Source organism: Solanum lycopersicum, chromosome 7, assembly GCF_036512215.1.
Source record: "Solanum lycopersicum chromosome 7, SLM_r2.1".
In the NCBI taxonomy this organism is placed as follows: Eukaryota; Viridiplantae; Streptophyta; class Magnoliopsida; order Solanales; family Solanaceae; genus Solanum; species Solanum lycopersicum.
Window position 1 is genome coordinate 66328962 of NC_090806.1, and position 22273 is coordinate 66351234.

At 30.9% G+C, this 22273-nt stretch overlaps 2 protein-coding genes across 3 annotated transcripts; one reads left to right on the plus strand and one right to left on the minus strand.

The window, feature by feature from the left end:
• Window positions 1-944: 944 nt before the first annotated feature.
• On the plus strand, window positions 945-10472 carry TAGL1 (TAGL1 transcription factor). 2 transcript variants are annotated; one of them, NM_001313930.1, is made up of 9 exons: window positions 1096-1156; window positions 1370-1664; window positions 6531-6612; window positions 7209-7270; window positions 7440-7539; window positions 7637-7678; window positions 8033-8074; window positions 8440-8654; window positions 10219-10472. In NM_001313930.1, exons 2-9 carry the CDS (start codon window positions 1402-1404, stop codon window positions 10220-10222), a joined length of 810 nt encoding a protein of 269 aa, NP_001300859.1. In that variant the 5' UTR covers window positions 1096-1156; window positions 1370-1401; the 3' UTR covers window positions 10223-10472. The 2 variants fall into 2 exon arrangements, with proteins under 2 accessions (XP_069155915.1, NP_001300859.1); XM_069299814.1 differs by lacking the exon at window positions 10219-10472 and having other exon boundaries at window positions 945-1156; window positions 8440-8691.
• A 570-nt stretch (window positions 10473-11042) lies between these two features.
• Window positions 11043-18072, minus strand: LOC101256305 (probable galacturonosyltransferase 15). The gene is made up of 7 exons (XM_004243185.5): window positions 17528-18072; window positions 16870-17252; window positions 16707-16750; window positions 15021-15185; window positions 12558-13139; window positions 12152-12454; window positions 11043-11633 (listed from the first exon to the last, which is right to left on the minus strand). Exons 2-7 carry the CDS (start codon window positions 17126-17128, stop codon window positions 11346-11348), a joined length of 1641 nt encoding a protein of 546 aa, XP_004243233.1. The 5' UTR covers window positions 17129-17252; window positions 17528-18072; the 3' UTR covers window positions 11043-11345.
• Window positions 18073-22273: the final 4201 nt, after the last annotated feature.

A 22273-nucleotide genomic window follows, 5' to 3' on the forward strand; every position in this document is an offset into this window, starting at 1 on the left:
AAAATTGAAAGTAAAAAAAAAAAATTATACATAAAAAGGGTTTTGCTAGTTTTATATTTCTATACTCTATATTTAAACTGAAGGTTGACTGCACTTACAACAATATTACTCAATTTCCATTAGTTGTCACTTTTCAAAAGAGACTCTCATTGTCCCTTTTCCCCATACTTATAGAAAAATGGATAATTAAATGGAGTTTGATCAAACTATACACCTAAAATTTTACACCCTCCTTTTGCTACTTCCATTGAGTACCACTTACCTACATTTCCATAAAAAATAGAATATAAAAAATATACTCTTTGTCTCAAATAAATTATCATGATTTTCTTTTTATACGTTCAAATTTCATTTGTGAATTTATATATTTTTTTTTGATTTTTCATTCGGTGTCCCATACCTGCATAGAAGTTTGATTATTTCAGATTTCGCGATGCATAGGCACCATTTCGAGAGGGGGGAAGGTTCCCTACAATGAATTTTTTCATACTAGGGCTCAGATTTCAGACCTCTGTTTAATGGATGAGCAACCCCATCCGCTGTACATCATCCTTTGGTGGTGGATCTACCGACTACACTAATTAATTTTAAAAACAAAGTTTTTTTTATCACAAATCAGTGAGAAATTTATGCTATAAAACATGATTTCCCACAAAACTAGCTTTACGTGTAAAATACATGATGAAAATACTAAATTTTCACTGTAATAGTGAAAAACTTCTTAATATTTCCATATGAAATGATTATTATTTTTTCTTTTGTCACTGATTCAATTAAAATATCTACAAAAATAATCACTGAATATCTTTCAATGAGAAATTTAGTGCAAGAATAATGATTTTCTAGTAGTATAACTAAGTATATTGTTGTTGTTTTTCATTTACACGTCTCTTAAGAAACATTAATTAATAGAAATATTGAACTATTTTACCCTTTATAATATCACGATAACTAATTTGAGACGAAGAATAGTTTAGTAGTGTATAGATATACACTCAAAAAGTAGTATATTTTAGTTGGACGGTCCAATTTTTTCCTATCTATAACTATCCTCCAGCTTGTTCAACTCACTTCCATTTTCTGCAAGCTCTCCTGTTCAAACCTATACAAAATAGGAACAAATTTGAAGAGAAAAAAATAAAAAAAAATCTCTAAGGTAGATTTTCTTTCTTTCTTTCTATACCCAATCTTTGCTATATCGCCATTTTTTTCTTAATTTTAATAATGAAAATTGTTGTTTTTTCTTCTTTTGGATGCTACAAACACATACACAAAAATATTTTTAATTTTTTTTTGTTAGACTATAATTTCCCTGATTGAGTGTGTAATTTAGCTAACGAGATCGCGATATTTGTTTTGCTTTTTTCAGTTTTTTTTTTCTTCTTTTCGATACAAGACGATATGGTTTTTCCTATTAATCAGGAATTACTTGTCGATGAGTCGTCTTCTCAGTTGAGAAAAACAAGTGGAGGAACTGGTGGAGGAGGTAGAGGGAAGATTGAAATTAAAAGGATCGAAAATACGACAAATCGACAAGTTACGTTCTGCAAGCGTAGAAATGGGCTATTGAAAAAAGCTTATGAACTTTCTGTTCTTTGTGATGCTGAAGTTTCACTAATTGTATTTTCCAGCCGCGGCCGTCTCTATGAATATGCCAATAACAGGTTTGTTTATTTAATTCTTTTTTTCTCTAACAAGATCTGTTTTTAACCCTAATGAAAAAAAAAAATGTGATTCTGCAGATCTTTGCCTTTTGTGTATGTTTTTTTTTGATTTGGGTATTTTTGTAATCGGGGATTGCTTAGATGATAAGCACTCTTAAGATTATGAGTTCGTGTCAATATAGGAGCTCGTAACGATTGATCTATGTCAGTCTAGATATATTTGTGTGTTAAAAAGAGGGTGACTATGGTGTTTATTTAAGTTAAAAGATTGAGTTTCTTCCATCACAAAGATTTGCTTGTCTAATCCATAATTTTTTTTTGTTTCCTTTCTTTATGAGCTTCAAAAACACCAAATTTTCCTTTGATTCTACAAATAGATCCGTTGATTTGAGTCGAGAAATCGGTTATTAATATTGGTTCTAAACTTGTTTGGAGTACGATTCTTTCTAGAATTTTGATTAAACAGAGATATTTTGTGTGTCGACTATCTAGATATAGATTCTTATCGGTATAATACATATATTGGATCCTAAACGTGGCTTTAATTTTAACTTTGATCTCCAACTTTCATAATGCAGCACATTAATAATCCAATTTTTTTTTAAAATAAACACATGAGTCCTACATGAAACAATACACGTAAGACACCATGTAGGACAAAAAATGACTTGTAGGACATGTGTGTCTATTTGTTCAACTTTATACAAATTTAAGTATTTATTTGTATACATTCAAAATTAAAGAATATAAATGTAATTCGAAAAATCTTGATAAATTTACAAGTAGGGTTAAAGAGAGATAGGGAAAAATCTTAAGCTTACAAAATTTATTTCCCCTTTTCTCTCTGTCTCTATTTTTTTTTGGGCATCTTTGCAGCTAGTAAATTTTTCTCTCTCTTCCCAATTTTTTTTGTTTGTCTGTAAGCTGTCAAGTTCTGATTTATTTTCAATCAACTCTTCCAATTGATGCTTCCTTAATATATATAACATGTCATTTCAGACATCACACAAGCAATAGCCTATCAGATTACAGATTAGGGTTTCAGGTACACCAAAAGAGTCAAGTTGCTTTTTCTTTTTCAAAGTTAGGATTTTTTTTTTCTTTGGTGAAGCGAAGGGATCGAACTCTCAGTAATAAAGTGAAAGTTAAGATAGTTCTTTGGAAAAAAAGAGAAACTTTTTCAACTCGTCATAATTGAATTAGGATTATTTTTACAAGCAAAGCAATTTCTTTCTGACTAGAGGGAGTTACTCAGTTGGTAAACATTCTTCACTTTCAATTTTAATATTGTTTTGCCTTTGTTTTTACCATTATAGCCTTTCAATAACAGAGATAGAAATTTTTTGTTTCTAGGTTATATATATATATATATATATATCCAAAATTTTAAACACAAAAACAAACTTTAAGTAAAAGAATTACTAAATTTTATCGAACCCATTTGTATCTCCTCTCACCCTCCTTACTTTGTAATTGAGGTAAGGACAAATAGTCCCCTTCTCTTTGATTTGGTGATATATATAATTTTATCAAATATATAAGGCTCAATTAAAATTATTGAATTCTAATAAACTCATACCATTTCTTTAGAATTCAGTAATTTTAATTGAGCCTTATATATTTGATAAAACTACCCCGTTGTCTCAATTTATGCAAAGAGGCTCAAAATACAATAGTTCAAATATTTATTTTTAATTAAATTATGAATTAAAGTATATATTTTTTAAAATATACAAAATATAAATCAACATATTGAATATTCAAAATATTTAACAAATTAGTTTGAGAAAATTACACTAAAAAGAAAAAATCTGTCAAACTCTCCTAGTTATAACACCTTCGTATAAAATGGGATAGAAAAAATATAAATAATTAATTTCAAACTCAATATAAATCAAATAAGTGATAGTCAAAAGTCGAAAAGTTAGAAAGGCATGATGTAGAACTTATTTAACTTCCAATTTCATGGTAGTCAAAAATTATTTATTTATTTCTAAAATAATTTTTTAATAATTTCTTGAAATGTGGGGTTGAAATATAGGGGTTAGGGTTTCATGTGATTATGAGTATAATACATCATATAATAGGGAGTTAGACAAGCATATTTGGTCACGTCACATACGAATTTTTCAGTTTTGAGCTAAACAACAACAATATTTTGTCATATATTTTTTTTCTCGACGGTTCAAAAATATCAAATTTTCCTGGGGTTTCCAACAAGCCAAACTTTCAACGAATTTTGTCAAAAAAATTCAATTGGAAATGTACACTTTATGCAATTATGATATAGTGTCACGCAAATTAAAATTAAAATTCTTTAGGTATTTGATATTTCCTCCTTACTTACATATCTCTTGGGTTCTAGCTCAACCTTGTCAACTTTGACATTGAATCTAATGCTTATTACCTAATCTAGTTCTATAAGAGTTTGATTTTTTATATGGTCATTAAACTAATAATTGTTATCTTAAAAATCACCTCTCTTTTTTATTTTGAGATACTTCTTCCATTTCAATTTGTTTGTCTTATTAAAACTTGTTACGGAGTTTAAGAAAGTAAAAAAGAATAATTTAAATCTTGTAATTTTAAATTACAGATATGTCAAATGTACCAAAAGTAGATTTTTACTTTTAACCTACTAAGAAAAGATAACTGTTATTTTCCTATTTATCCTCAATATTAGTTCCTAACTATTCTTCAAAATTGTTTCTTAAAATTAAAGACTATACATCAATTAATATGATATGAGTACTATGAAAATGTATTCATATTAATTATTGTTTTTCCAGAGGCATACAAAATATAAAATAAATAAAAATAATTATATTAATAATTAATTAAGTGATTATATGAGAAATTAAGTGGTAGCAGTAAAGAGTTACATTTATGAAGACCTAGTCAAACTAAAAGCTTATTAATTAATTTTTGGTATCCTATTTTTTCACCATTTCTTGGTGAATTTTAGTAGAGAGGGAGTACGGAAAAAAAAGAGTCACTGCACTTTCCTTTCTTACATAGGGAAGAATGACTTTTGACTGTCTGCAATTTTTTCGTCGAAAATTATATCGTATAAATAAATTAGTACATAAGTTGTTGAATCTCTTTTAATTTTAGTGTTAAAGAATGTTTTAAGTTATGAATTTTGAATTATAGAATAATATAACATTTCATTGAGTAGAGAATAGATTTTATGTATATATGCTAATGTGAATTTCTTCAACATAAATACATGATTTAGGCTAATGCTATCAAACACCTAATTGATATTGTAGATTCCTACCTTTAGGAGTTTAGGGGTGGGTTAGATTTTAGGTATTATATTTTTTTAAAAAAATTCATATATAAATTTCTGATTCCGTCATTATTGAGGTGGATTTAGGGCATAAGCAGGTTTATGAAAATCGAATACCTCTTGTACATATCTATTAAAAAAATCATTCCGAAATCATAATTTGAACTCATTATTATTATTATATATATTTTTTATTTTTATCTTTACGATTTATTATTATATAAATCTTCTTTTCAATTGTCTGTTTTACTTCTTTTTTCTTGTTTGTTTCTTAAAGAATGTCTCTTTTCTTATTTTGACAAATATTTTAACTTGAACTTTTCGTTTTCATATGATATGTTTAAAATCATAAGATAAATAATTTGTGATAAAATAACGAGATCACAAATCAAAATCAGACAAATAAATTGTAGAATTTATTTTTGGGATGTTTGCGGGGATAAAAGGGTTTTCGTTGGGGGTATTATTCAATGGGTAAAATTAAGAAACATTGTAGCCAATCATGTTGTTGGATCTTGAGCCAACGTGGCAGGGAACAACCAATCACTAGCTCGATGAAATTAAGGTTACATAATGCTTCAATTCTTCTTACTGTAAGTGCAGAAAGGATTACTTGTTCATCCTTTTAACCCAGAGGATAAAAGAAGACTCACAAATCACATTTGATGCGACATTGTTTGACTTAACATGATGTTTAAGAAAAAAAAAAGATTATTCTTTTAAATTTTGTGGTTTAAAAACATTATTTTGTAGTTATAAATTATTTTTATCAAGAGTGAAAGGAATTTTGAAATTGAATTATTTCTACATAGTAGGGACAGATTTAATAAGAAATGTGCCACATAATATAGAGAGTATAATCTTTAGGTAGAAAGAATTTAACTTTTGATTTTGACTTTTTGAGAGGAATGTACAACCGTCAAAAATACTCTTTGAATTTTTTAGTTCTAAAAGTATGGAAACATAACATTCTTTTAAACAAATATTAAAAAGTTTTAAAAAATCACTTCACCTTGACTTTTTACCTAGATCAAAATCAGTTTCAGGCTATCCAAACTTTTTGAAAGGTTATTACTTGTAATTATAATAGTCTATGTTATTCGGATTTATCAAAAATATAGACGGATAAGTAAGATTCTTTAAAAGTAAAGCATTTTTAGTGATTCCGACATAGATGCGGCAACATTTATTTTGTCGTAGGCGTCCACATCTAAAAGATTGACAAGACATTTTGTGTAGTTTTTTTTTTTTCTTTTGATTAAAAAAGTTAAATTTATTTATATGTAATATGCATCCATACAAGACCTGTGGCCTGAAGCATTACATTCAAAAGAAATATTTACTAAGTTATAAACATAGTTCATACATACTATCTGATAATAAGGTTAAAAATTGCTCTTTCCTCGTCTGCATTGACGATTTTCAAAACGAATACAGGATTGCTCTTGTTTGTATCATCATCATCATCAACAATTTCTCCGTCTTTTGGATTGCAATTCCACATTCTAGGTCGAAAATACATAGAATTGTGACATCTGAAAAATGATTTGTTTTGTATTTGTGTGTATTTGCAGTGTTAGGGCAACTATTGATAGGTACAAGAAACACCATGCTGATTCCACTAGTACTGGATCTGTTTCTGAAGCTAACACTCAGGTAAACTTGTTTATATAAATCATTATTTTTAGATGTAATTTTTTTATATTTAATCGTCCACCTAGGGTTTTACCTCTCGTGCATCAAAGCAAAAGACTAAACAAAAATATCTTTAGCACTATCTATATCAAGGATTTTTTAACCTCGCGGTTAGCTCAAGATTCGACACATAGGCCGTGGGCTCGTGGCTTCCCTTCTTAATGAGGATAGAGGCTAAGGCCGAGGTTGAGTCAAAACAGATAATAACATGAAATTTGGGGGCTAGGATGTTAAAATAGGTAATAAAGTTTGTACCTTTATGATGGGGCAAACCTCAACAAAGACCTGTTTCTAAAAAGGAGGATGGGGAGGGAAGTGTTACAACCTACAAACAATTACTAATTGTTGAACTCTATTGTTGAGACGTCTTTTCATTTAAACCTTAGACAAAATCGTGAGGTTTAAAAGCCTTAATTAAAAACATAAAAAATACTTAACTAGTTGACCTAGACCATTCCACTTACATTTTGTTTTAGTATCAATCGCACAGAGAACTAGATTTTTTCTAATCATCACAAAAATGATTAAATTGACTCAAACTTTTATATATTCCTCAGTACTACCAGCAAGAAGCATCCAAACTGCGACGACAAATTCGAGATATACAGACTTATAACAGGTCAGTCCAAAGTGGACTTCTCTAATATAAATCATTGTGTACTATCAGAAAATCACTAATTTTTATTGAATTTTTTTGTTGGAATTTAACAGAATATGGAATGTCGAAAATTAGAGATTTTCTAGTAGTGACCAAAGTTGTAGTAATTATGATTTTTTGTTTTGTTTAGGCAAATAGTTGGAGAGGCATTGGGCAGTTTAAGCCCTAGAGACCTCAAGAATTTGGAAGGGAAACTTGAAAAGGCCATTGGTAGAGTCCGTTCCAAAAAGGTAAATAATTCAACTTTTTGTTAGCTGATTTTCACTGTTTTCTTCTTATTATTACAAAGGTAAAAAACTGACATTTTTTTATTTTATCATTTTCCAGAATGAATTGCTTTTCTCAGAAATAGAGCTCATGCAAAAGAGGGTAAAACTACTAATTTATGTGCTTTCCTTAATTATATATTTATAATCATGATGTTCAGGTCAGTTTGCGTGCACTTAAATTAATTTTACAAGATATCTGCTACCTTTCACTAGCAATAAATTACCTAGTAGTTTTGCCTCATCTGTATTCGAACATGAAACATCATGAACTTAATATTCAGTTTTATTAATCAGTAAACCACCCCCTTAAATGCAAAATATAGACGACATACTTCAATCAACTTTACGTTTAGATGAGTCAAGATAAATTGAGCTAATAAATAAATAGATCATTAATTAACTTATCCAAATTTTATAAATTTTATTTTCATGAACTAATCTTATCACTTGACAGGAGATTGAGCTGCAGAACGCCAACATGTATCTACGCGCAAAGGTCCTATTATTTTCTCTATGCCTTTATGTTACGATAGGACTCTACTAGTATCTGGACGTTTGACCATGTTACATTGTGAAATTTTTTTTTAAAAAAATTTTTGTTTTTAAAATTGAAAATGATATTTCAAAATTGAAATTGTGTTTGACCATGTCAAATTAAAGTTGTTTTCTACTTTGTGTGAGTGATTTGGAGTGAATAGTCAAAAACACATTTTCGTTGTTTTTCAAATTCTTGAATTCAACTATGACGAAACGTGCTTTTTCAGAGTTCAACTCCGGAAAAATTGAAAATTTTTCATGATCAAACGCCTCCTTGATCATTTTAACTTGAAAATTAATCCTTGAAATGTACATATGTAGCAGATAGCAGAGGTAGAGAGAGCACAAGAGCAAATGAACTTGATGCCTGGAGGCGGAGGCGGAGGCGGAGGCGGAGGAGGAGGAGGATCTGATCATCAATACCATCATCAGCCAAATTACGAAGATGCTCGCAATAACTTCCTGCCTGTAAATCTCCTGGAACCAAATCCTCATTACTCTCGTCGCGACAATGGTGACCAAACTCCTCTCCAGCTTGTGTATGCCTCTCTTCCTTCTTAATTATAATTTTGTAATTTATTAGTTAGACTCACATGAGTGATAAATTTTACTAAAAACTTATTAAGGTTTTAAGTATGGATTGAGATTTTATACCATGAAACAAAAACTTGTCATGGAAGGGGAGGTGTGAACGTTTAGCTCCCGATAATAGAGAGTTGTTCAGATGGTAAATATTCCTTACTTTCAATTCTAAAGATGAGTTATCAAGAGAGCAAAACGGGTGGAAGCTCTCTGAGGAGGGGTAGAAAAAAAAGGAAATTTTACCTTTTAGTACAATTAGAATATGAAACTCGAGAAAAAATAATAGTTGAAATATGTTTTTTTTTTTGACTATTTTCTCTAAAACTTCAATTAGTGGAGTCTTTGTTATATCAAAGCTGGGATAAACTAATCCCATAATAGCTTTGATAGTCCAAAAAACCTGGAACTTCATTTTAGGTTTATAGAATTGTTTTTGGTGTTCTTACCAAAACCAGGGTCAAAGCTACAACTTTGCCCACAGATTTGGTAAAATCTAATAATTTTGGCTCAAATCATATATTTGTGTTTAAAAGTTTAAACTAAAATGTATTCAATAATTTGTTGAGGACCCAGTAAACAACAGATTATGCCTCACTAAAAATTACTTTATGTGAAGACGGTGATTCATTATGTGCTTTTAACCTAACTCAAGCCAAAAAAAATATTTATTCAATAGTCACCACTTGCCACTTTTGCTCCCAAATCTTTCTGGTTGTTCTTTTCAAAAAACATTGGTTACATCTTTTTACGTCATTCATTACCAATAACCAGTTTATAGATGAGTGTTCTTGAAGTAGTCAGTCTAGATCTGAACCTACATGCTAAGTAGATGACTTGCTAGGCGAGCGGAGCGGAACCTAAGATTTCTTGTAAATATTTTCAGTCAATCCACCCATTGCCTTAATGTTTTGTGTCCAATGCTCAAAACTTTCTTACTTTTTGTCTTCATTTATATGTGTTGTAAAGAGATTGTCAGAATCTTAAAGAAAGACAAGAAACTTTGTCAAATCTAAGAAGAACTAAGTCTATGGTCAGGGGAAGATTAACTGATGGGAGTTTGCGGAACACAATAACATTAGCGTGAATTTCGTATTTGTGTTAAGAAATTCACTTAATAGACATAAATAATCTTATGTAGAACAAAGTGATCCAAAATTCATTACTTTAGCTAGCGTTTGGCTATAAATTTTGGATCAAATTTTAAGAAAATTCCACTTTCACTACTAGAAATAAAAGGGTTTTTTCCATTGCAAATCAATCGAAAATTTGTGTTACAAAATATGATTTTTCCACCAAAGCAGTTCATTGTGAAAACACACGGTGGAGAAACAAATTGTCACGGAAATATTATGAAACTTCCTAACTTTTCCTTGCGAAAACATTACTGTTTTTTATTTTCGTTCAATCAAAATATATGTGGAAATAGCTACTGAAAAGTGATTCTTAGTAGTGCTTAATTACTTCAATTATTTTTAACTGATTATTTCTCCATTTTTGTCTTGGCTGGTTTTATTTATGCAGCTGATAATCATGGAGCAGGTATTCTGAAATTTGGGGTCAAGGCTCTTCATCTTCAGAAAAATGTGTACTACAATTTTTAACCTATAGTGTTGTAAATCATAATCATAATTATTGCCACTGAGATTTAAACTGTTTATTTTTAAGCAATATTATTCAGTCATCTGTTAATTAAGGAATGAAAAATCTTGTTTGTTATATTATGACTACTTCTATATACTTTTACAGCCTTATATAAATAATATGCTATTGAACTATACATACAACATTCTCTAGCTAGCTATTTTGTTAATTTCTTTTATCTTTATATCATAGTAGTATATAAATGTTTAGAAAATAAGAATGATGTTCAAACATTTATGAGAATAATTGACATATGTTTGAAATACTTTTCAGAAATTCTTGAAGAACTTGTGAAATATCTTGGATAAAATATTTAGAGAACTTTGATCTGTAGCTGCTTAGTCTCATCACGCGTTGTTTCACTCACTAGAAGGCTATATAAACAGCAGATATACAAGTCAGTGAATGTCATCTCCCAAATCAAAACTAAAAAACAGTATTATGTATATTTTTAGAGCATTGATTTAGTTCATCCTACAAGAAGAAGAAGAAATAAGCTTACATTCAGTAGAAATTTCGGAATAAGTTCCTATAAACACACAAGATATTGAAAAGGAATAACCAAATCAGATTGCACTTGACCTTCATTAGAAGCGTTTTCTGTCTTGAGTTGTTGACGATCATCTACCCATGATATCATTATTTTTCATAACCATAGATGAAATTAAGCTACATATGGTCTCAATATAGAGAAGAATAGAGTATTCAAAGAGTAAAACTAAGGTATTGTTATATATATATATATATATATATTTAAGGAAACATACGTGGAAAATTACTTTTACAATACCTATACCTATATAAACCTATTGCATCTCGAAGATTGTCAAACAGTATCTAATCTGAGTAGTATATGGCATGCTAGCTTCTCGTCTATACAGGGAGACTACTGTGTGGTCTGATTGGAGACTGAAGGCTGTACCTTCTTCCCTCCAACTCAGAATATATATCGAGGCTAAATTCTGATACATTTCACGTTGAGAGTGAGACTTTGTCCCCTTAATTGTTCACTCCATGATTCCACATTTCCTAATGAATTCACTTGACATATTTACATGGCGGCTCCACAAGCTTCGTATCTCAGGGGCCCCAATCTCAAGCCATGGCTTGGCTGGTCCACTGAAATGTACAACTGCTCCATCTTCCAGTGCAGATTGTGTGACATCAATAATGGATCGATAACCTAAACCAGCAATGTGCCATGAAGCATCAATCCGGTGCACATGACCCTCAAAAGCAATTAGAGAAGGCGGAAGTGCTCCAGGATTCCACAATTCGAAACCAGAGTTCAGGTTCTGTAAGATAGAATTAAGAGAGGTCAATGTCAGAACATCCTCAAACACTACTAAAGAAGCTGCTTAAACAAATAAATGCGACAAAAAACACTAGAATTCCATTAGATTGATTGTTCCTTTTTTGTTTGAGAAGTAAAGCTAACAAATTATGGTGTAATTTCACATGATAATTGACTTGAAACATTATGGGGAAGAGGATTCCAGTTGTGCTCTAGATGTAATCTATGTGGAGACAAGCCTGAGCGTATCAATCATTTATTTCTGAACTGTCATCTTACTAACCAGCAATGACAATTCTTTCTTAATATGGTGGGACTAAAATGGAGCATGTCAGGGTGTAATACGGAAATGTTGGGGCATCAGAGGCAAGAATGCTCAACTTGATATATTCTGCAGCAGCAGCTACGCATAAAGCACTTCTCGACTATTGATGAGATCATGTAACAAATAGGCATTTAGAACGAATGACAATGCAGTTTATAGTTTTGATTAACTAATTCGGGTTGAACTATACTTACAAGTTTAAGCCAGTGATGGTAAGTTGCAGTGATGTTAGTCTTCCTCCAAGCCTGGAGATCAAAGACATTCATTCCATAAAGCCATCCGCAACGATCATAATCCAACTTAGATGATATAATAGGACTCGTAAAATTAAAGTAATCCTTGTACTTTCTTCCAGGGCAACAGTCATCTCCACAACTCGAGTCAAAAGCTGCACCAACAACTTTCCCGTTGAGATCAAGTTCCCACAGAGACGATAAATCATGCTGTACTACAGTATCATCGTCCAAAAATACAATCTTGTTCAGGTCTGGGAAAAGCTGTGAACCCATGAAATTATATTAAAAAATCAATTATTCATTAAATGTCCATGCTCAAGATCATCCTTTTGTCAGTGAAAACAGTGTTAAATTAAGTTATTACCTCGGGGATATAGATGCGCAGATGATTCAAGAGGGATGTACAGCTAGGCCGTAGATGCTGCAAATCTTTTTCATGTTCATACTTGTTTGGAATATTTTCCCTTTTCATGCTGTCAAGCTTGTGACTACAGATCAATCTATGAATCTCTATCATCTCCTTAATCCCAATATTCACTTCATGAGACCAATCATACTGATGCAATCCTCTTACTTCCAAGACAGCCGAATTAACAGAGTTTACAGCAAACCATGCATGCATTGCTGTGTATGTCTTCTTATCAGTAACTATATGAAACACCAATCTTTCTGGGTTACTGGAGCTTTTAATGGTTGAGGAAACTACAACAGACGCAGCAAGCACATTGTCCGTTAAAAGAACTACATGATGGAAGGAAGGGTCAATGAGGTGGGAAACATATTGGGGTGAAGGCAAGCGAGAACGTGCAGCAGCATTTTCAGCATATTCTTCAGCTAACTTGAGGGATAGGCAATGTATGCCCTTTGGTACACCGTGAGAAGCTAAGTGCCAAAAAATAGACTCACTTTGCCTTGCTGATTCTACCATTTGCTCCATCTTTATTATCTAAACAAAGGTAAGAAACATATACTTCAATTCAAAAGTTAATAACAATTAAACATTGGTCCATTTTAATTGCCATGATGTATTCTGTAGTCAAGAAATTTGCAAGGAGTTACAAAAAGAAATCATGTCACTTAAAGTTAATAAACTTATTGCTATTTTTAAAATGTCACTTTAAGTTCAGTATAGAGTTATTCTTTAAATGTACAACTGATATTGAAATAAAAAATATGCAATCTAACTGTCGACAAACATGCCCTGTTGGCACATGAGGCTATGCCATGCAGGGAATTTCGGAGACCCTCCCTCAGGTTGATATCTTATGGATGATGATCATATGATGTAGCTTTCCCTTGGTATTACGCTGTTAGAAATAAGTCTTGATACTGCAGCTGCAGCACCAAAATGGAGTTTTTCTAACATCTTAAATGGAATTGTTCAAATGGTATTAGAGAGAAGAGCCTAAACGCAATTTGATTTCAGGTTGATGACCAATTCGTCTCTTTTCTTTCCTCTATTAGTCCTATAAATCAGTGGATATTGCTTGCAGACATCAGGGTGTGAACTCCATCTGTCCATCCAAAATTGACTCTATTTCTAGTTCGTTATACTTAATCCATTACCAAAAACAGGCTCAGATAGTTTTGGGTCCAAACAGCCAGCAATCTTCTAGAAAGATACCTATTCTTTCACAGGTAAAGAAAGCCTTGGAATTCTCATTCCAAATTCAGCTTCCAGATATATACTCGGGGTAACCAGCCCTTAAGAATATGTAATTTTGTTAATATAAGTCGCTGTGGTAACATGTGGCTGAGTCTACATAAACAATGAAATCTTGAAATTTGGCTTTAATAAAAGATGGAAATCAGTAGACCGCCCCTTCCAGGATGGTGGAAAGCAGTATCTATTAGTGAAGTTCCCATCTATGTGAAATATTTTGCTTGCAAAATCTAATTAACTTTTAAATTCATTAGACAAATAGAACCAGCTATAGTAAAAGAAATCACTACATAAAAAAAGATAAGCAGCATCTTCATTGCGTAACCATAAACATATTTTATGAAGGTGCCTGTGCTAGATTACACACACCTCAACTATTCCATCAAAAACATAGGCCAATAGGAGGAACTTGGAGTAGTATTTTTTGCCTTTACTAAGATTTAACCCTGAAACCTCATGGTTCTCCCATCTCAGTGACCAGTGAAACACTGCGTCAGGTATTGCCTAGTCATGACTAAGAGATTCTAAGGTTAATCTTCTTTCAATCTCATAATAATCTGCTTACTTTTCTTGGCTTGAAAGATAATATCTACTCCTATTAGTAATTTGAGAATTTTACACTACTGTTAGAAATAATTTGATTGCTTAATATAGCTGTCTTATAAAGTTGTAACTACTGAGCATTTGCAATATATGATTGACATTCCCACTTATTATTGTTAGGTAAAAGAATTTCTTTTACATGGAGCACCAACAAGTGGGTCCATTACGCATTCCAAAACAGAAACACGCACCAATGCTTGAGTGATGGAGCATCACAGACCAGCTGTCTGATTATTCATGTGACTAAGTGGCCTACTTGTGCTTTTTCTAATTCAAGATTCTCAAACCAAAGAGGAAGTGATAAAATTTTAAAAAATTATTCTCAGCTAAATAATAGTAGAAACTAAAAGACAACTTAGGTATATGAGAATTTATTATATGACTGCAGCTCATTAATAAGATAACCTAAATTAGCTGGCGATTGCGAATGTATAATATGTGTATGATTGATTGTGTATAATTAATGCATACTAATTTTAAAAAAAGTAAACAGTAAATAGATCCTGCAAGAATGATAAAATGGGAAGCACAGTACAGTGAAGTAAAGGGGTTACTTCTTACCATAGCTTTAGTTTTGAAAGCGAAAGCCTTGATGTCTTGTCCATTTGAAGTCATGTCCTTCACAAGATCATTGAATGAGGATGGTAATGAAGTTGAGCTCCTCTCTTTTCCATTGTCACCATCATTTGTTGCCTCCAACAATGCGCGCATCAACTCTTCTCTGATCTTTTTCACCGTATGGTCAAAAAGGAAGAAAAGTTAGCATCAGAAATACTTGGTAACAATAAATACTGAGAGTACGAAAAATTTGAACTATGTATGATGTTTACATCTACTGCTTATTTTTTTATCACAAGTTTTAAAAAAATTTCTTTTGTTTTTAAGTTTTGCATCAGGTCAAATTAGACAGAGGAAGTATAAAAATATGTATTAATTAATCGTTGTAAGTAATACTAATATATAATGTATGTAAAGATAGTATCATGTATAGTTATTGTTTGTCTAAGTCTATCATTTATCAATACTCAATATCGATGTGGACATGCAACGATAAGAAAGGCCAACCAATCTTTTAAATAATAAAGTCAAGTGGGCATATATCCAGATGAAAGTCCTTTTTTTCAAGAGCAATTTTGACTTATACGGAAGTAAGGTGCAGCACTTTATTATCTTTGCTACACTATGGTCTAGCTCTAGTATTACAAATAATACTATATAACAAGTGGGACTAGTAAAGTCTAGAATAGAAATGAAAACAACATTACTTAGCCCTAGTCAGAATGATAGTATTACATATGAATCATATTGTGGTTTACTAGTGACCATGTATTACAAAAACCAACAAGTGGATGTCAATTACCGACAGTTCCTTTAATTGCGTTACCCTTGGAACTATAAGTAGAGAATATGCTTGAGTTGTACGTAATATATTTAGTAGGTATGGGGAAAGTACCTGTTTTTTCTATTTACTATTTTTGCCTGAAATAACCAAGGCAGCAGCTACTACTATTCACTAATATCCTAGAAATGTATGGGTTTATAGGAAGTGACCATATATATTATAATGAAATGGATAAAATTTTATTATGACTAACTAGAAATTTCGATTTAAACTTAAAAAAAAGGATATTTTAAAAAATATTGATACATCTTTGTGCTTAATAAGTCTTACGTGGCGGAATCCAACCAAAAAAAGAGTGATATAGAAATATTCATCCTATGCAATTTTGAGAATCAAGTGGTAATCATATAGAAACTTTCTTTTCTTTTCTTTTTTTTACTCAGAGTTGTTTCAAAATTCAACTTCAAAGTTAAATTTTGAAATTTTATGATTAAATGTAATTTTTGAAGCTTAATTTTGGAGAAGTAAAAAAAAGAATCATTAGTCAAATATGTACTCTTAAATTTTGTGTCAAATCAAACTACGTCATTCTTTATGAAACGAAAGAAATATTTATGACGGAAAAAATTGAAGACAAAAATTTACTTTTTGACGATTAAATTTGTCTGTCAATATGGATGAGTAAAAAACTTATATTCCAAAGTATGGGTACAATTTTAACTGTAATAAAAAGGTACTCTAAAAAGCAATTTTTGATCCAAATTGTGAAGGTGCTCCCACGTGGATAGATTGCAAAATGGTAAAAATAAAAAATTTGTTTCACCTAAATTTTTGAATATTTAATAGCCACAAAGATACATGTCAATGAGTAAAATTTGCGTTAATTCATTTAAAAAATGATTTACCAGAGTTGAGTCACTCCCGCCGAAAATCCTCCATCCTAGACACCCTGTAATTTAAAAACAATAACCAATAAAAAAGATTAAAATTATTAACCAAAAAATGAAAAACAAATTAAATGGAAATTTTATTATTATTTTTTAGATGCAATTGGGAGAAAAGGTTTACCGATAGGGGAAGAGCAAAAAGCGGCAGATTCGAGCATGATAAAGGTAATTCTGAAAAACAGTAAGGTTAAAAGTAAACCGAGAACCAAAACGGCCGGCAATAACAACGTCCGGTGAGATATCCGGCGAGTCACCGACGGTAATCCTTTCCCTTTCATAATAACCGGCAACCCTACGCCACCTCTGCCGCTAGTAACAGCGGCGGAACTCGATATAGTCAGTTTTTTAATCCCCGTTGCCGATATATAAAACTTCATCATCTAATCAAAATATTGAACTTCAGTTTCCTCTTCTTCTTCCAAACAAATAATCTCATTTCTTCTCGGTTCCAGCTTCAGATCCGCTTGCTCGAGTGCTCATTCACTCCACACTCATACTCATCCTCTGCTTCAACAAATACACATCGTTAGCGCACACACAAACAATTCAAAACAGCGAAAATCACTAACTCAATCCGTACGGAGAAATTTCAAACTGCACGCTAAGTAACTCTTACTCCATATATCATTCATCAACAACATTCTCACCAATTCAATATCAAAAAAATTCAAATAATTGTTCAAATCAGTGATTGATCCAAAACTACAAAAACTGCGAGCATCAATTGCAAACTAGCTAGAATCAATTGAAAGAGCATTGAATTGAAGCAGAAAACTTACCTTAAAACAGAATCTGATAGCTCGTTGAAATCTTCAGAAGCTTAATAATGAAGATTGTTCAGTTTCTATATTTAGTTTCACTATAGATCACACTCTTTTGGCTGTGTGAAGATTAAAGTGGGGACGACAAAGCCGAAAAGCCAAAACTGATAGGCGCGTTAAATGCTGAAGGGAAATTAGATGGGAGTACAGAGCAGCTACAAAAATTCTACTACGTACAGGAGATAAATGATTCTTTATTCCTTTTTTACCCTTTAGATCTTTCTGTCAGTTTACGATTTTGCCCTTCAAATCACCGACAAATAACAATGCCAGTAATTTTTTTCTCCCCTCGTCTGCCATTTGTCGACCAATACCCGACGGTACCAGCTTTCCTTCTAAGCAAACACTAATTAAACCAATCAAATTTTGACACGTACTCAAATATTTAACTGAATGTAATTAACATTTTATTTATATTCCCTAAAAAGAAATGACCTCCTTCTTATTTTTTAGTTTATTAAAAAAAGAATGATTTTTTATTTTTTTGATAATATTTTAATTCGATATGTCTTGATTTCCGATTGATGAACAAGAAGAAAAATGGAACAATTGGATTTTGGACTCTAATTTTTCATGTGACATGTCTAAGGCTACAAGATTAAAGAACAGTTTCATATATTTGATATAACTTTAATTTAGAATCACAAGATTCAAAAATTTTCCTTATTTTTTTTAAACTTTGTGTTAACTCAAACTAGATCATTTTTGTGAAACGGAGAAAGTAATAGATTGAAGAGTATGTTTATGGACAGGGGCGAACATAGAGTTTATCGAGGAGGTTAGGGCAAAAAGTTATGTTGTATATTGAAGGTAGTTTAAAGAATTTTTATGTTAATACATTGATTCTGGACCTCCTGAACAAAAGATTAGACGTTGCCTTAGTGGTTGAGGGGTTTGAATCTCAAATCTTAAGCACTACTCTTTTTTTGTTTAAATCCTCTTAATAAAAATCCTAAATCCGACACCATTTATGAAACAGACAAGTCATTAATATTTTGATGAAAGAGAAGGGAAAATATTACAATTCCCAATTACAAATCGAAATCTGAACAATTTCAACTCATATGCTGTTTTTATATTTGCATTCCAATCTAAGAAATGTTAGTTTAGTTACTTGACATGAAAAACTCGTTACAAATGAGTTTTTATATTTTGTTATAATCTCAATATATTCTTTTTCGTGTTAGTTTTAGTACTTTTCATTTTATTTTAATTGTCGTTTTTACTCAAAATCGAATCACCATCTCATATATATATATATATTACAAAGGTGATATATATATATATATATATATATATATATATATATATATATATTGACAATTGAACTCATGTAGGTTATAGCTATAGAATAATAAAAAGATTAGAGGAGGTAAATTATGGCAAATTAATCTTGTCTCCTGCATGTACTGTTACATTAAAAGTGCTCATTTTGCTTAACTTAGTGGGTTTTTACTACTAATAATTAGTAATTAACATAATTTCAGGCTTTTCTTTTGCTGTTTTTCTCCTTTTTTGACTTTTGCCACTAAACATATTTTTTAAAGTTTTACTTTCCACTACTTCAAATTTTTTGAATTAGTATTGCGATTAAGTTTCATGTAATTAAGCAACACTTCTTACATCAGCTGTAGCTCATCATTTATGAATAGGTAATTTCTTAAAAATAGTGATAGAAGTTAGAAATTTTAATCCCTTATAATTTTTCACCGAAGAATGTTAGATTGATCATTATGGACTATAGGTGGCTACGTCACCAATGGCGGATTCAGTATTTTCATTAAGAAGGTTCGAAAAGAAAAAAGGATTAGTGATTTGAATCCCTAAACCACTAAGTCAATCTCTAATCTTATATTCAGGAAGTTCAAAATCAATATATAAACATAAAAATTCTTAAAATACCTTAAATGTACACTTAATTTTTTGCCAAGGGGTTCAACTCTAGGTCCATCCTTGTACTCCACTATGTCGAAGCTAAAAACATCACTTATTTAGAAACAGAGTGAGACGACGGAATCATAATCGAAACATTGCCATGTGAAAGAAAGAGGGAATTGTGCGTTGGAAAAAGGTGAATGGTACGCGTTATTGGATAAAAAAAATGTTACATTGTTTGGATTTATTGCCCTATTATTCTCCTTCTTCTTACTCTACTATTTGTGTTTGTGTGTGTGTGTCATGGACCATCTTGTTTTGATGTTATTGCCTAATTTTTGTTTCCCACAAAGAAGGGACACAAAGCATAAGACAAAAAAAAATATATACATTAGAATAAAGACTTCTTATTGCTTCATATGCAATAGAAAAAGGAAAGTTTATCTTCAATTTGCTATTTGCTCATTATGCTAGTATGTGTTTTGGCTACTAGCTAGTACATTTTTTAGTACTACCCGTGTGGAATTGAAAATTCCACAACTAGGACACTTTTGGAAGCTAGTCTTAACCTTTTTAAGTTTTTGAATGGCTCACATCCATTGTGTTTCATGCTTGTTTGAGTAAATAATAGCAATGAGATTTTTCAATAAGAATAGCTAAGATTTTCAATATATATTAGGACGAATTTTGAAAAATCGTCGTGATACGTTTGTGATTTGATAAGATTGTTACGGGTGAAAGTCATTTTCACACAGCTTCGTTATAGTTCATTGTGGCGATTCAAATCATTTGTATTATGTATAATCATGAAAGAAATGTCGCAATAGCCCCTCTTCTTTTTTTGTTTTTAAGTGAGAAGATGCTCTTTGTTTGTTGGAAAATAAAAAGGAATATCAAAAATTCGAATGACTAAACTAAAATAACTATTTCTCAAGTAACTAATCACTATGGATGAGTTGATAAATAAATTATTTATTAATCCGTTCAAAGATTATTAGATTAAGATGAATTTGGGTTATAATAGCTAAACATAGAATCATAATCTTACTTTGTCAAACTTTTACCAAACTTATTTGTAAATTAGCATTAGGTCATGACAATTTCAATATAGAACTTGAAATTGTATTTAGAATTAAGAAAACATTCAAAATCCTATTTTCACTTTCAACAATTAAAATAATATTTATAAGAACAATAACTAAATACAACTCCTACTTTAGGTATTAACTTTGTTTCAATTTGCTTATTATTTATTCCATTTTTTATATCAGATTAAAAGAAATAAAATAAATTAATTGAAACAAAGGATATATATGACAACTAAGATAATGGATAGACAAGAATTGACGTTCAAACAGTACCTATGATAATATGGCCTACATTTGCTTAATTCAACGGAAATTTACTCAATTTTGGGTTCACCATTTTCACCAATAAGTCAAAAAGTAGCTAAATAATCCAATATAGTACTATACATAAATTATCTCTAGGAATAGTAATATTATTATCATATTCTATTTTGACATGATCGAATTCTTGACGATTATGATCGTGTAAGAAAAGCCATACAAATAAGTACTCCAATATTCCAAATTAATTCATTTTTTTAGTGTTCGGATATTGTTATTAGATCGGGTTCATTCATAAAGGGTGTTTTGTAGTCTTGACGCAGAGTTAGAAGTAAGTATAAATACGATAACTCAGACATTTGTCTAAAAAAATTCATTTAGTACATATACAAATTATTAATATCAAATTCAATTACTAACTTTGTAAATCTTAAAACATGAATTCATAAATTTCAAATCATCGTCCTCCCTCCGAATACGTTGATTAACTTATTATTTCTTCTCTTCCTACGTACATCTTAATTGTAGCATATGAACACACTTATTAGTATTGGAAAATAAACGATTTGCTTTTCCACCATGATTTGACGACTAGGGTCTCTGCACATAGAGGAAATTCTTAGTTTGCATCTTCAAATCAATTTATTAATTTTTTTTATTTAAACTTGGTGTGCCGTATTTTATTTAGAGTTGGACTAATTCAAATTCGCATAGAGAATCGGTGAAATTGTAAAACATTCTCTATCAAGACAATTTTATGTCAAAAACTTAAATTTATAATTTTTTATTAAAAATAAAAAAATATTTATCGCTGTACCACGACGTTGCGTAAGGGCGTAGAGAGGACAAAGTGGGAGTTGAGGTCATATATGTATGGAGACATGAAGTAATATAAGTCAAAAAGTGAAATTAATGAAATGAAATGGAAAGTTGGGTAACGTGGCTACAGCCAAACAAAGCACAAGTCCACATGGTTGGGGTCCGTTTGATCATGCCCAATGTTGTAAGGAACTATTTTAACATGTATTTGACTATGATATGATGTGAAAATGAAACCACAAGGTTGTGCATGATGTAGCAATGCATGTTCTAAGGACTTCTTATCTGACCCACTACCTATGATATCCACACAACACCACAAAACCAACTCCAATTATCGAGTATTTCAATTTTTAATCAGAAATTTTGAAATTTGAACTTTAGATATAAAGAAATAATTTTGTTAAGAAGTATTTTTTTATTCTTCTTTAATGATTAATTCGTTTTATCTTGGAGGAATTAATCTATAACTTTGAATATTTGAGAAGATTAAATTTCTTAAGGACACACATTAAGTTCTGGGGACTCAAATAGCTCTTTCCTTTTTCTTTTCATCTTTTATCATTTCAGGTTTACTGATATGAATACAAGTGTCAATACTTTCCTTTCAAACGAGTTATCAATTTGAATTAATCGATATTCCAATACCATATATTTCTTT

Bases quoted from the DNA above. Each gene is read 5' to 3' on its own strand.
- TAGL1 (XM_069299814.1), top strand. From the start codon at position 1,402: ATGGTTTTTCCTATTAATCAGGAATTACTTGTCGATGAGTCGTCTTCT. The intron at 6,613-7,208 runs GTAAACTTGTTT...TATATTCCTCAG, and splicing joins TTTCTGAAGCTAACACTCAG to TACTACCAGCAAGAAGCATC. The intron at 7,540-7,636 runs GTAAATAATTCA...ATCATTTTCCAG, and splicing joins GTAGAGTCCGTTCCAAAAAG to AATGAATTGCTTTTCTCAGA.
- LOC101256305 (XM_004243185.5), bottom strand. From the start codon at position 17,128: ATGATGAAGTTTTATATATCGGCAACGGGGATTAAAAAACTGACTATA. The intron at 12,455-12,557 runs GTAATAACTTAA...ATGGGTTCACAG, and splicing joins TGCGCATCTATATCCCCGAG to CTTTTCCCAGACCTGAACAA. The intron at 11,634-12,151 runs GTAAGTATAGTT...TCTATCTTACAG, and splicing joins ACCATCACTGGCTTAAACTT to AACCTGAACTCTGGTTTCGA.